This window comes from Gymnodraco acuticeps, unplaced genomic scaffold (assembly GCF_902827175.1).
Source record: "Gymnodraco acuticeps unplaced genomic scaffold, fGymAcu1.1, whole genome shotgun sequence".
NCBI classification, from domain to species: Eukaryota; Metazoa; Chordata; class Actinopteri; order Perciformes; family Bathydraconidae; genus Gymnodraco; species Gymnodraco acuticeps.
The window spans coordinates 518,891-535,154 of NW_022990341.1; the positions used below are offsets into that span (position 1 = coordinate 518,891).

At 39.9% G+C, this 16,264-nt stretch overlaps 1 protein-coding gene across 1 annotated transcript in view; it reads left to right on the forward strand.

Moving 5' to 3' along the window:
- Nucleotides 1-4,390: 4,390 nt before the first annotated feature.
- The window catches only part of LOC117550896 (guanine nucleotide-binding protein subunit alpha-11), a 49,417-nt gene continuing 37,543 nt past the window's right edge, over nt 4,391-16,264 (forward strand). Inside the window, exon 1 of the mRNA XM_034223470.1 lies at nt 4,391-5,601. Coding sequence (XP_034079361.1) covers nt 5,466-5,601 — 136 coding nt within the window. The 5' untranslated portion in view covers nt 4,391-5,465. The remainder of the gene's footprint in view (nt 5,602-16,264) is intronic.

A 16,264-nucleotide genomic window follows, 5' to 3' on the forward strand; every position in this document is an offset into this window, starting at 1 on the left:
TGAAACTGAAATTCAACAATAAACATCGCATAGTAAAAGAGTTAAATAAGGTTCTGAGGATGCAAGTAAAACCAAACAATGTTTTACATTTAGTTTAGAATGCCTTTAAATTACAAACACCATAAACAATTTAAAAAAAAGTTGTATTTCTACCTGAAGTAAATACCATTTGATTGTTCATAATACTAAGTTGTTCCCATCCTTTATAAGGCTTGAGACCTCTTTAAATACAATTCTTTAGATAACATTATGTTCAGTGGTGGAAAGTACCTAAGTACATTTACGGCAGTACCATACAAATGAAAGGTACTTGTACTTTACTTGAGTATATCAATTTTTCACTGCCACTTTGCATTTATACTCCACTACACCTCAGAGGTTGATATTATACTTTGTATAGCTTTGGTTACTTCGCAGATTCAGTTTAATATACAACATCTAATCAAACACAGGGAGTACTTAGTCTTCTTTTAAGCAGGACTTTTGAGGACTTTAAATTAAATAAGTCTTACGGAACCCACCTGTTGCAACTACATCTCACGTCCACAAGATGTCACCTGACTCTGCAGTATTGTCTGGCAGCCTTTAAGATTTAAATACAGAATGGCAGCATGGGTTACAACAGTGGAAAACATTTTGTCCTTACTTTTGTTAACAGTGGTTGATAGAAGCCCAATAAATGAAATACAGTACTAATAATTTACTTGATTATTGACATTTTCTGCTACTTTATTCAGATATACTGTTTTATTGTCACTTAGATTTGTGTAAGATGTAAATCTGTCTTGAGTCCACACAATCATATTTTAATCTTAGAAAAACTAAGTTGCAGTTATAAAAATATGAATGGATTATCCTTCCACTGGCAATACAAATGAAATGGGATGGGATCAAAGAAAGCGTCTGAACATTTCTTCCACACTGCACTGGACAAGCTGAAAAACCTCCTGAGCAGCATATTATAGGCTACATAACATGTCAATTCTAAAGTTAAGAACAAGTATTTCTGAATAGTAGGCTCCTTAAGTAATTCAGTAAATGTACAGTTCTCTGTTTGCAGACAGATGATTAAATATGTCTTGAATAATCTTGTGAAACTCCAAGGTGACAGTGAAGATCAACAGCTGTAGGCTAGCAGTCAGGATAAGCTCACAGTGTAAGGATTAAACACTTTGTTTAAGATAATATTTTACAATAGGACACACAAAATGAAATGTAAAAGACACAAGGCCAAGGTGTCTATACGAAGAGGAAAATAACAACAAGGACAACAAGGCCTTTCATTCAAAAGTCTGAGCAATGCATTAACTTCAGTACTGCAGGTATAATAGTGCAGTCCTCAAAGATTTGAATATTTAAAGAGTCCTGCATTCGACATATTCATTAAGTTCCTTCATAAAAACAGGCCAGACTTTGTATACATGTGGTACTTACAGTAGGGGTCAAAATACTTTCTGCCCTATAGATCAAGTGTTCTATAGGGAAAACACCCCTAAGCAAATGATTAGAGGTTCTTATGAACATCTGGAAAAAAAGGAGTTTGTTTTAAAATATTTTTTGTAATTGATGTTTTTGTCTTTTTTTGTTCCAGTTTACCCACATTTATTTATTTTTCTCATGTCTTTATTCAATAAAAATCATACATTTAATTCATATAGCACTTTGATAATAACCCATAGAAACTTTACATTTACTTCCTATTCTTAAGGTTTCTCATGGTTGCATAATCAGAATAAGACCTTCACACTACAAGGAATTGCTTTGGTGTAAGGTGGTGCAAACATAAACAACATAAGGAAATACGTTGTAAGAGAAGGTAAAAAATGTAACAATTATAAAAAGAAAATACAATTAAAGGGGACCTATCATGCAAAATGCATTTTTTGATGTCTTTTATACATAAATATGTGTCCCCGGTGTCGGGGAACTCACGCAGCGTCAGAAAATAAAACCCTCTCTCTTTTCCTCCGTACCAAATCTCTAAAAACGGGGCTACAACGGGCGGATACAGATTTGCTGCCGACATGACGTCAAATTGGCAGCAGACCCACAGAAAGTTCCTATCAGAAACAATGCCTGACGTGTTTTGGACGTAATCTCGTCTTTGTTTACATTAGCAAGCCTCGCTAACACTCAGAGCTAACCTGTACTGGAGAGCACATGTGTTTAACAAGCAGGAAATAAAAACCCACAAGGTGAGTGGGTGAGAATTGTCCGGGGCTTTACCTGAACCTCATCATGACACTAGAGAGGACGGCATGTAATTTCCCGTGTTCAGTGAATGCAACAGAGGCAAGACAAGAAGACCAATCACCAGAAAGTTGCAAGGAAATAAACGTATCTTATTGGCTGACAGGTACCTATCCTGTGACAATGTTTAAGCTGTCAGTCAGGCCGTTTCTCAATGTCGAGTAAACCTGCTGCAGACCCACTATTTCAAGTATACTACGTCATCGAGAGGCGCCGAAGGACTGTTTAAATGCATGTTAAATGCCCAGCATTCGGCGCCACTCAATGACGTAGTATACTTGAAATAGTGGCTCTGCAGAAGGTATACTCGACATTGAGAATCGGACTCGTGAGTTTTTGAAGATGGACATAAGAACATGTTTTCTTAAAAAAGACGACAATTCTCAAGTGGTGGCTCACACAACAACCCCAGAGCCACCACTTGAGCCAGGTAAACAAGGTATGTAAATGTCAGTAAACTTCCAAGTTATGTGAACATGTAAACAAAGCATAAATTACAGCTACGTTGTTGACGTTACTTTGAATTGCGCGGGTAAGCTAAACCGTTAGCAAGTAGCTATAGCTAGCAAGAGATATTAAATTTAACACTTTGTCATACCATATAAATGTAATGTTTTTTTAGCGTTACCTGGTGACTTCAAAGAAAGGTCTCTGGAAAATGTTGACTTACTGTCAGTATTCGACAGGTAGAAGCTACCTTACATTACACAGTCAAAGGGGAGTGATTTATAAAATATCCATAAAGAAAAAGAAAATCTGTTTACAGTTCTGTTTCATATGGATGTTGAAATATGTATCCATATCTCTTAATTTTGCTCTCAAAGTGCACCAGATTGATGCTTTTAACTTCAATATTTAAAAAAAATCTTCGGTGAGGACCCCCCTAGAGGAGGTGAGGAACCCCTAGAGGAGGTTAGGTCCGCCCCCCACTTATAAAAAATAGCACTTTACCCCTGCTTACACCTATATGCCGTGAGCTGATTATCGAGCCTTCATTGTAACAGTCGCAGGTGTACTGTGTATGTGCGTGTGAGGAGTGTTGCAGTAGAAATTTCCACTGTAGCGCCCGGTACCTTAATGTACCTTAATGAACTGTGGGCTAAGCCCCAAATGTTTCCAGGTCCAGGAAACGCCCCTGGTAAACCTGCAAGAGAAAAAGCATTTGAGCTCTATACTGTTTCAATAAATAATCCTTGATGTGGTTTAGAACAGGATGGCGTTTTATCACAGCAGAATTTAACTTTATCTCCCGTAGAATTCTGATCAGGCATTAGCTCAGTCTCCTCTTTTTTTTTTCAAGCTAAGGACCCAAAATCCGCGTTTCTCTAACAGGGCTGCAAAAGAGGGGTATGAGCAGTATGAGGCATGGCTACAATGGGTGATCTGTTTGGTATTTGAAGCAAAAAACTTCACAGACATGTTTTGTATAGGTATGGCCCTACAATATATGTTTCCAATATAGCATAATAGGTCCACTTTAAATTAAAGAGAATAAAAACAAGTATTTACGCCAAATATAAATATACAAAACAAAAAAGAAAAACTTATCACAATGGATATGTATATGCCAAACTGCAGTATATTTCTGCTTCTGTACGTCTATATTTATGTTGCTGCAATATTTTGTATTTATAGAACATTTTAATTTATCCAGAATATTTTATATTATTTGTGAAATATGTATTTTCTACTGTATATGTGGTTATATTGGCTGTTTATGTTTTTTTTTATTGCATTATGGTTCTTCTTTATCCCACCTTTTAAATGTAACACACTGCTGCTGTAACAAAACAATTTCCCAGTTTGGATCAATAAAGTATCTATCAACTATTATATTTTTAAGATGAGGGCTGTGCAGAAATGTGAGCAGTTCTTTATGGAGTGTCTTTATGTGTTTCTGAGTCAGTGCATTTCTTCTTGTGAATGTGGATGTTACCATGAATAAACTGCTGTGCCCCTCTCCCCTGGATGTCTCTGACAGATGGGCGTTGCCCGTGCAGCCTAATTTCAGTTGCTTTCGCCGACACGCCTCCGAAAGGAAGACTTCCTCTCAAGCAAACTTGGGAAGTTAACCATGCGGCAAAGTCCCACCTTAAACGCCAACACACGCTGTTCTCATTGGCTCTCGCCCTTGTCAATCACTTATATCCCAAGCGACGTCAGCAGCAGGCAACTACACCACACCGGGGCTGAGGAGTGGGAGACGAAGAGCAATCAGCACCACCAGGAAAAAAAAAATACCAGGAGCGATACAAAAAAATGTACGGACTACAAGGGAACATCTGACTGTCAGTGTTGGGGCATTTTGAAGGCGACGTTTTTCCCTATCTTGACACATGAAGGTCTTCTGTCAGGCTGAGCTTTCTGGTTTTTCGCCAGTTGGCTGCAATTCCAGGGATGGCTAGCTAAGCTAACCTAGCTAGCTAACAATTAGCCTGCCCATTTAGCTTCCACTGGTCACTGGGTGCAACAGGATAACTGCCCTGAACGTGATACTAAAGCATTGTTCTTCAGCTGGATTGACACAATAGCTATCAATCGTCGAGTGCTAGAGACAACAGGGATATAGTTTCTGTGTGTTCCGTAGATGGACAGTTTTACGGTGCGCTCATTGTCGCTACGCGGGCGTACAGTGATGGTTTCGGGGCGGCTAGCCTTCTACTCGGCCGGGCGACCAGCGGAGGGATTGTACAAATGTGGCAGCCTGTAGTGTCCCACTGTCTCTGGGACCGAAGTCTGTAGTTTTGAAATAAAATACTGCTTATATATTTTGGATGAGTGTTAGATTTGCTGGCTAAGGATTATAAAAGTATTTGTACGTTGAACATTAATCAACTTGTTAGCTTGGTCCTTAGCTTACGAGCTACTTTCCCAAACTAAATCCAGCTGTTTGTTTTTTTGGGAAAGTGCATCAAGTATTTTTCACACCTGTAGTCATCTGATATGTTTGCAGACATGTTGCATTGCACATTTTTCTGTGATCAGCTGTCAGCTCCTGTAACCTGAGGATTGGCACGAGACTTTGATTAAGCTGTCAAAATATTTTGACACTTGACAGCAGTTTTTACCCTGAAGAAAGGAAGGCCGGATTCTGCAGCAAGCTCCATTGTCAGCGTTTTGGATAATACTTGTTGAGTGTCGGACATATTTTTGATATTTGCTGTGAGGTGTAACCCGGCGCCCCTTGTCAGACGGGCTTTTCAGCTCATGCGGTGATGACTTTAGACTCCATGATGGCTTGTTGCCTGAGTGAAGAGGCGAAGGAGTCCAAACGAATCAACGCTGAGATCGAGAAACAACTCCGGCGAGACAAGAGGGATGCGAGGAGGGAGCTGAAGCTGCTTCTGCTGGGTAAGCCTGCATTAAAGGGTTTCACACACTCCATCTCTACCTCTTGTGTACACACACACACACACACACACACACACACACACACACACACACACACACACACACACACACACACAGAAGATCATACCTGAGCTATTGATTTGAATTGCATTGTAAAGGTTTTGCATGTAAAACTGTGCACCCAACCTGTACAAACCAGATGACTGTAGTCACCACAGGATTTGTGTGTGATGTGATATGCAAATCGAGATTCAAATGCGTTTCCGGTCTAGTAGCTTGTCGTGGAAGAGAAGCTATTCAATCTGGAATCATATATAAAAATACATTTGAGTAATTGCATTATAGCACAAGTATTCTTTTTTTTTTCTTGGTTTAAAAAAAAAGAAAAAAGATTACTATAAGGCGTTTCAATTTCTTGACCGTTTCTATCTGATCGATCACTTTCCTTTACACACTTAGTCATTAGTACCTATCCACATTAATGATGATAATTGATTCAAATCTCAGTGTGTTAATAGCAACAAAAGTCAACCTTAATTAAATGATCTTATCAAAATATTGAAATATTTGATTTTCTAAATGTTTTCAATATATACTCACACTTTCACACACTAAGACTTATTGAGTTTTGTTCATTTTTGTCCATTTACTGTAAATGCCTTTTTCATGCTGAATAACTTACTTCCAGGAACACGAGCACATCTCTGGTAATCACAAGATTTGAAGTGCTGCTTTTGCATAATTATTGATGGAGAAACTCTGTGTGACAGATCTGTTCATTTAACTAATTAGTCAACAAATTGTGTCATTGTTGGTCCACTATACATCTCCTTTTCTTTATCACATGAAAGTCACTAACATAATTTAGTTTTTTTTAAATACCATCTAAGAAGGAAAACACACAGGAAACGTTTGGAAACATTTCCCTAGCTATTGGTTGTGTTGGAGCTTGTGTTGCAGTCCTATTCCTTTTTGTATACCTCTAAAGCTTTAGTAAAAGCTCTTTGACTGCCTGGTTAATGAAAAGCTAATAAGGAAGACAAGTTAAATGCCACTTACTGAGGCAGGGAAATGTCTTCACTTCCTGGTGACTATTTACCTACATGTAGCTCTGTGGATTTTTGTACATTTGCCTTCATGCTTGTCTCTTTATGTTTTGTTCAGGCGTTATTTTGGTTATGGTTTGGTTTTTACGGAGCCCCCCTGGTGACATTGGTGAGAAAAATATTAATATGTGTCCACGTATTAATCTTTTTCTCACCAATGTCACCAGGGGGGCCCCGTAGGTTTTGCTTCCAGTCACAGGGAAACAAAAGACACTACTGCGTTACAAAGGGTTTTTTCTGTTGAAGCCTCATTATCATCATAAAACTCTTCCATTTAAAGTCAAAGAAATCAATAAGGTTATCCTCTTTTAAATTGTTTTAAGTCTGCGTTTTACTTATTCTCAACAACATATTATCAAGAGGTTTTTTTTCTGAGTAAACCTTCTTACATCCAGCTGTCAACAGTTCCTGTAGTGATCTTCCTCATAACCGTAGTTTTATCTGCCTGTAAAACATGGCTTAAATAATGAAAAAAAGAGTTGGTTTTTAATTAAGACTGTTACAAGAGAGACTGCACTCTCCTGGTGTCTGGTCTAGAAAAGGCTTCTCTGAGGTGGCTCACTCTGGGAATGAACCTTCCTCCTGAGAATATGCTGCTCATTTCTATCCTTAATGACAGTAGCTGTGGCATTGTGCGTTTGTATTAGTGGGGCACGATAATTATCGGCCCGATAATTATCGGTCCGATATTAGGAATTATGACGTCATCCCGATAAACCCGATACCAGTATTAATAGCCCCGATAATATACAATATATTTTTTGGGTAAGAAAAAAATACTGCGGTGTGGGTGGATTGGGATGAGGGGCGCTTGTTTTTTCACTCGGCTCCTCCCGTTTTGCCAGTACTGTGGTATTAGTGGTTTAGGAAGAGGGGAGTTCTTCACAAATCCAGCGCTCCCTAACTCATGCCTGGCTGTGACGTAAATGGTGTGCGGCCGTGAAGCCAGGACAGTAAACAAACATGTCGTCGGTAGTATGGGACTATTTCAAAGTTTCAGAGTTAGATAGTTCGCTTGCTATTTGTATTAACAAATGCAGAAGTTCCACGAGGAGGGAAAAAGGCAACGAGCTATAATACTTCCAACCTGATTAGTCACCTGAAACATCGCCATCGCTACGATGGTGTGTTAAAAGCGTACGAAGACGCCTGCGCTGCTAAACTAGCGGCGAATCCAAAGCCAGCTGCAAAGGCACCGGGGCTTTTACCTATCGATGAGGCTTTTGAAAAAGGCAAGAAGTTTGCCAGAGACGACCCCAGGGCTAAAACGATCTCTAACTTCATCATAGAAATGATGGCGCTTGACGAGAGTCAAAACTGTTCTTGGCTTTGTTTTGTTCATAGTAGTAATGCTCATGTCATTTGCTCACTACTAGTCTTTTTTTTACCACCAGGTGTGCAAAAACTACAGGTACATTTAATATATATATATATATATATATATATATTATATTATTATCGGGTATCGGTCTTGAGAAGCAGGAAGTTATCGGTATCGGTTTCAAAAAACCAATATCGTGCATCCCTAGTTTGTATGTTATGTTTTATTGATGGGGAAAGCTGTTATTTTGTATTTTCCACACTACTGTTAAGCCAAAGTTCAGTGTAAGCTACAAACACCTTCACTTGAACTAGGAAAGATTTAGTGTCAGTCGGTTACTCTGTGGTTTGTTGTCGCAAGTGACTGAACTCACACTTTCTAGTTTAAGGTGCTCTCACTCTTAAAGGCAGCAGCACTTAAAGATCAAATGCAAAGCTTCCAAATATGCTACATTTTTATAGAAATTTTGTTTTTAAGACTGCATGTATTTTTTATTTTATTTAAATCGAGATAATACATCAAAAAAAAAGCTTTTTATTGATACAAAACTCGACCCAAAGCCGTCTGAATTTCTGACATGTAATTCCCAGCAGCCTCCGCGCGCGTGACGTAATAGTGGCCAAACAGTCTCTGGACCAAATATCCCGACTCGGCAGTCTCGGTCACATGTTTTTCGAAAATAAAACTGAATTAACATGGGTTATTGTTGTGCTTTTTGTTGTACGAACGGTGCGGGATCTGGGAGAGTTTTACATGCATTTCCCAAAGACCAAATCATCCGCAAAAAATGGATTTTGTTAGTGAATCGTGTTGGCTGGCAACTGACAAAATGGAGCAAGTTGTGTTCTGACCACTTCGCGTGTGATGCATACGACGTTGATCCTGCTATCATCAAGTCTGTTGGTGCAGAAGCATTAATAGCACGTCGGAGGCTGAAACCCGGAGCCGTCCCCTCCACATTTCAGCACAAGAAACCACTGAAAGAACGAAAGAGCCGGGCGATGCAGAAACGCCAAAGAATTGAGGTAAACAACTTTTGATTAGATTTCAAAGCGCACGGAGCACAGCAGATAACGCAGATAACGGAATTGCAGTTGTATTGCTTATAGAGGTGGGCACCGTTAGATTCTGTGTCTTTACGATCATAAACAATGTGTTGGATGTGGAGCTAGGATAAGTAATAAGGGCGCTAGGAGTGATTTCGGTGCAGTAATAGGTTAGCATCTTTCGCTCAGGGCTAATTCACTGTTAGCATTGTAGTTTATCTGCAGCTCATTCATCGCTCCTCTACTCATAACGGAAAAGTGTGAACAATATGCATTATGATAGGGATTAAATCACCAATTCTCAGCACCCTCGGCCTCTTCCTCAGATGGCGAACTTGAATCATCGCCATCAGCACTTTCATCGGTGATATCAGGTGACGTTTCCTTGTATTTCCTCTTCGACATCAGAGGCTTGTATAGATATGGTTGGATGTCGACAACATACTCCAGATATTGGGTGGCCTCCGACTCAGAATCAGACATGATAGACGAAACTAAGTTGTACTATCGGCGGAAGCCGCTGTGAGCCCCTGCGAGCATTTTTCGCTCGGGGCTAATTCAGAGGCTCACTCAGAGGTGAGTCCGCCTGGACTTTATTTTTCTAAACCTCTCTAAAAAGGTCAAATTTCACTTGTTTTGCATCAATCTTGATACAGGGTACTTATTATATGTTATAGTTTGGATTCCTAAAGCTTTTAGTCTATAGTCTACTCAGAATCAGACATGATAACGAAACTAAGTTGTACTATCGGCGGAAGCAGCTGTGAGCGATAAGCCAAGGTTTGTTTGGCCACTGTGACGTCACGCGACGCCATCTTGCGGAGGAGCGGCTGAGAAAATAAATCGTCGGACTTGGTGTTGGGGGTTGAACAAAATAAATATTGCGCATTGCCAGACGCATATTATCTCCGATTTTAATACTGCAATATCTTAGATGGTGTTGTAGCTATATGATTTCGATTTTACTGGCTATTATAAAAAAACCTTTGCATTTGATCTTTAAAAGAATCACAGCTCATACGAAATAACTGTTCTTGATAAGGCTGCACGATATATCGTTTCAGAATTGACATTTCAATGCACAATAGTCACATACCAGAGTTTCCGATTAATTACAACAATTAAATCCATTCACCATTCATGTCTTTATAGCCAATGACATTTGATTACATTGTTAACTAAAGCACAATATTTTTTATCTAGCCTTTTTAAATGTGTGTCACCAAACTGTTGGCTGTAACTTTGGGTTCAAAATGTAAGGCTAATTATCCACACAGACATACAGGGCTAAGGGGGAACAAAAGTTTAACAAATCCTGAGTGTGAAGGGTTAATGGGGCCTTTTTGATTAGGGATTATTTGATACTTCTTCAGCCTGACCAATAGTTGACTGTTTAGGCCTATATTGATATTTGAAAATGTACAACATCTGATGCCATTTCTATTGGTTGGACTAGATACTACTAATCATATTTGACTGGTGAACGAGTCAGAATGGGTTATAAATGTAGCGAATACCAGTTTCTGTCACCAAATTCTCAGTAAGTCATCGTCAGTTAGTGGACCAGATAAAGCTAAGCTATGTAACTAATATAAAATAAGAAATGTCAAGCTACTGGAATTTGTTGTTAAATGACATCCCAGTGGACTGAATGCTACGTGATATTAAAGCTTTTAAAACATATTGAAGGAAGTCCTGGGTGGAAACGCACAAAAGGCTTTTGATTATTCATTTGCCCAACATATTGCAACTCATTCATTAGAAATAAAAAAAGTATTGTTGGTGAAGAGACGTATTTTTTATGTCCTCATTTTCCTGCTCACAGATGAGCTACTGGGATAAGGACTCAGGGGACTCAATGTCGAGTAAAGCTGCTCCAAAGCCACTATTTCAAGCATACTACGTCATCGAGTGCCGCCGAAGTACTGTTCCAATGTCCAGCATACTTGGAATTCTAGCGAGCCCGGCGTACTTCGTTTGGAGAAATTTCGGGGCTGCACATGTGTAGACTCCGCGGTCTTAAAATCCCCACAATGCTTTGCGCACGGACCAATTTCCCCAAATCTGTGGTGGAAAATGTAAGGCGGGGCCTCTCATATGACGCTCACCTGCTAGCCTGTTCCATTCTTCGTTTTCCGAATGCCAGGAAGTATTCTTGCCTCGCTTCTGAAACAAGTGACTCGGAAGACATGTGCTACCAAGCAAGCGTACTCGACATTGAGAAACACCCCGAGTGTAAGAGATTTGGAGGATATCCTTTTTCTGTCTCTGCAACTAAAACATATTTGATTGAAAAAGTTAAAACACAAACTGCAGGAGTTGTTAGGAGCTTGAGGTTGGAAGTCTGCTGTCACTACTTAAGGTTATGTGGAAAGGATCTCGGCTGTATGTAGCGACAGTCTGAGTTATAGGGCACTCTGGTTGTCTCACTTCATTTGGATCCTATTATGGACCTCTTTGATTCTTTTTATAGACACATAGTGTAGCTTTTTATAATGTTTTTGGCTCCATATCAGGTCTTCAGTCTGTTCCCTACAGTGGATGGTGACTTCTTAAAGTCAATGTTGATTTATACATTTCTTGAAAAATGATCAGAAAAAAAACCAAAGAAAGTTCTGGTCATTTTAATTAAAGATCACCTATTATGCAATATCCACTTGTTCATGTCTCTTCTACATCAACATGTGTCCCCTCTTCTTCATGTCTCTTCTACATCAACATGTGTCCCCTCTTCTTCATGTCTCTTCTACATCAACATGTGTCCCCTCTTCTTCATGTCTCTTCTACATCAACATGTGTCCCCTCTTCTTCATGTCTCTTCTACATCAACATGTGTCCCCTCTTCTTCATGTCTCTTCTACATCAACATGTGTCCCCTCTTCTTCATGTCTCTTCTACATCAACATGTGTCCCCTCTTCTTCATGTCTCTTCTACATCAACATGTGTCCCCTCTTCTTCATGTCTCTTCTACATCAACATGTGTCCCCTCTTCTCCATGTCTCTTCTTCATCAACATGTGTCCCCTCTTCTTCATGTCTCTTCTACATCAACATGTGTCCCCTCTTCTTCATGTCTCTTCTACATCAACATGTGTCCCCTCTTCTTCATGTCTCTTCTACATCAACATGTGTCCCCCTCTTCTTCATGTCTCTTCTACATCAACATGTGTCCCCTCTTCTTCATGTCTCCTCTACATCAACATGTGTCCCCTCTTCTTCATGTCTCTTCTACATCAACATGTGTCCCCTCTGCTTCATGTCTCTTCTACATCAACATGTGTCCCCTCTTCTTTATGTCTCTTCTACATCAACATGTGTCCCCTCTTCTTCATGTCTCTTCTACATCAACATGTGTCCCCTCTTCTTTATGTCTCTTCTACATCAACATGTGTCCCCTCTTCTTCATGTCTCTTCTACATCAACATGTGTCCCCTCTTCTTCATGTCTCTTCTACATCAACATGTGTCCCCTCTTCTCCATGTCTCTTCTACATCAACATGTGTCCCCTCTTCTTCATGTCTCTTCTACATCACCATGTGTCCCCTCTGCGTTAAGAGATTCTGAAAGTTTCAGGAACAAAGATTCTCTCTCTTTTCGTCCTGATCCATTTCTATAAAAACCTGTCTGAAAATGAGCTGATTTGATTTTCACCACTTTATGATGTCATAACGATGTTTTGGCTTGTGTAACCATTAGCCAATCAGCAACCAAGGTAACCCCCCCCCCCCACCTTATCACCTGAATCTCCTCCTAGACCACCATTGTGTTCTTTGTAACCAAATCTCTCTCAGAGGGGCGTGGGGAGGGGCTCCTTATTTTCATCTAAAGTAACAGACAGAGAATCAGCACTTTTGAAACGGGGCTGAAACAGAGGGGATTATGGGTAATGCTGCAATAATCTGTTTGGTGTTTGGAGCCTTCAGAGACATGTTTGTATATATCTGAGACCTATAATATATTGATGAAAAACGGTATAATAGGGGACCTTTAAATGGTCATAGTGTGAAATAGGAATAGGCATTTCAAGCAAAAATAATATTTGATTATTACAAGGAACTATTGGATCTTTCCTGAGGAGAACTGTTTATATAGCCGACACATTTGACTATGTTGATGGAGGAATACTTTACATTAGGTTGTTGGAATAGTGTTAAGACTTCCCAAGACAGTTTTGGTGACTCATTTTCTTCGCGTTTGAATGAAGTGTGGGCCGATCTGTACGTGCCACACACAGTTGGCTGGCACCTGGTTGAAAGGTTCTTGTCTGCCACTGTAAAAACAGGACAATTATTTAACTTTATGACAAGATAGTCTTACAATCTATTGGAGAATTTGACTGTTTAAAAAAATCGTGACCCATCCCTACTTTGGAATACTTGCAACCTAAAAAGGCATTCCCTGTTTAGTTGGATGTTTAAAGCGCAGGCATTGATTCCAGCTGTTTATCGGCAGTAAGATGGCTTTCCTCGGTCGTTTGGTTAACTACTAGTGCATGGTAGACGTAAACGTGCAGAAAAGGTCTGAGCAGTGCTCTTCCTTCTGCTCTGTCTAATGAAAGTCACAAGTAATTAAATGTGTACAGCTGGAGCTCAGGGAGCCTGCAGTAACAACAGCAGTTTGTGAGCTGTCCTCAGGAAAAAGGACCTTTTTTATAAATGTGGTAATGACTGTTCGGAAATTGGCAAATGCACTCTTAAGTGAACAGGGGATTTGATGAGTTATTGTTTATTATCAAGGGTTTTACAGCCATTAGAAATGTTCTGTTTCCCCCATCTTCAATTTGAGCAGTTTCGTTAAAAAAATCCTTGTTTTATAATTTTAACATTTCTATGTTTTTCAGATACATTTTTTCAAACTGTTTCCATAACCCCCCCCCCCCCCCCCCCAAGCAATAAGGGTTATTTTTTAATAATTGAGGATAATGTAATAACATAAAAGTATATCATAAGAATACAAAGGTATCTTATTTTATTGAGAAAAAAGCAAGTGTTAAAAAGAAAAGTACGTGTTGAACATTGAGACGTTGTGCAAACAGAGACTGTTCACTGTTGACTGAAGGTTTAGACATCCCAGTGCATGACATTAAGGATTTTGGGAGATGGCCCTGTGGCTAATTTACTAAGCTAATCTAAGCTAATTTACAGATGGCCCTGAGACCAATAGAGATTGCCCTGAAAAATGTGCGCGGACGAAATGACGCACGAAGGGTTTGAGGGGCCTCCCCCTAGAACATTTAGATGTGTGCAGGTCTTAGATGCTGTCTGGTGCATTCTCTAGACTGAATTATAAGATGAACCACCGCAATATTATATTGTACAATTTCTCAATTGTATTCTTCATTTCACTTGTTTGTGTTTGCTCGCTTGCATGCCCTGCATAGCTATAATAAATACTTAAGTTGTTGGTCAAGACACTTTCCATCTGATGAAGGCAAATGCCTTCCCAGATGTAGAAAAGTAGAAAACATTACACTCAGTTATTAATGCCAAAACAAACATTATTTACACTATTATGGCCCCTGTTAAAAATGTTTGTAATGTTATCTACTGTAAATTGGTCGAACGAATGCCTCCTCATCCGGAAGCTGACCGAGCAAACCCGAGCAGTAGTCGAGAGGAGCCGAGAGCATCCGCGAAGCACACAAAATGGCGACGTCAGAGTTCACGTTAGCCGGCAAATCTAAATCTCTTCGGTCAAAATAATTTCCCTTTAGCGCAATACCGCTTCAGTTGCGCCACTTATGTGACAGACAAGAATAGTCAATTCTATGTCCTGTATGGGTTGATTGTGCGTCGATCTGTTGGTAATGCCTCGGGGTTCCGGTGGGCATGTAAACAAATGCATAATGCTGCGCTATACTTTGTGGCCTCACCCGGTTGCATAGCGACACTTATTGTTTAGGTGTCTTGATAAGCAGGTAGTCCTATCATTAGCTAGAACTAGCTGAATCTGATCGATTTGGACATAAACGCGAGTGAAGTCTAATCTGACGGGAGAGAGAGATCAGCTGCTGCTGACGAGTCGACACGCAGCTCTGCATAATCACATGCAGCGGTGAGCGGACAAAACACACACTTCAGGTTAGAATATCACACGTAGCTATTTTAATGACCTCTCAAACTACCGTAACTAGTTATAGATATGTTTAGTTTTACTGTCGGGTCACTCATTACTGGATCCGCGAGCTGCATGATACTGGCATAATAGAATGCCCGATCGGGCAAGCAGCAGGTGAGGCTTCATTGCCCGAGCTAAATACTAGATGGCCCCGGGCCATCGGGCAGTCGTTAATGTCGAGCCCTGCATCCATATGGTTGAAAAAAAACTTGCAAGTCCTGTACTCCTGTAGTACTGCAACAATGCTATGTATTTGTTCATCTTCTGCAGAGGTGTGTACATATTTTTATTTAGCGAAAATTAAGGCTATTAAAAAGTATTAAAGGGCATTTTCCAAGGTGTTACATTTTGTAGCTTGTTTTCAATAAGTATATAAATTGTCCAAAGAGGTTGTATTCTACAGTCTGCCTGAATGTAATCATTGCGTAGGTGTGTAGTGTGATTCTGTGTAGTTTATTTATGGCATCCCGTTGGGTTTGACGTCATCTGAACAGGACATCGCACGCTCACTGCTTGATAGCGCGAAGGTCCGTTTACGCCGGTTGTTAAACAACATCGTTATGGGGAAATGCAAGTTTGCGTCCAAATGGTTGGAAGATAAGGAGGAAGGACAATCAATACTGTATATAGTCAATGTGAGGTAAAGTGTGTCGCCAATGTAACCATCTTAAAATGTATGGAAAGGGTCTTAAAAGGTATTACATTTGACTTCAGGATTCCTGCATATACCCTGTTAATATGAAAGGTTTTTTAAAACTCAGAACCACAATAGTTTGACCTTTTTTGATCTACTTTTGTCGTCAACCTTTCAAATAAATGAAGCCTTTCTGGGTATAACATTTTCAGTTAAGCCAGATTCATACCCACGACATCAGGAGCACGTTCTTTACACCTGAACGATCCGAAGCCCTGGGCAGCGCAGGATATTTACCTGAACTCATCATTGAAATGGGAGTCTGGATGCTGACACACACACACACACACACACACTGAGCACACACACACACTCTGAGCACACACTTCATCTGTCAATGTGCCCACCGCTCAAACAGGTCTGCAGTATCTGGGTTAAT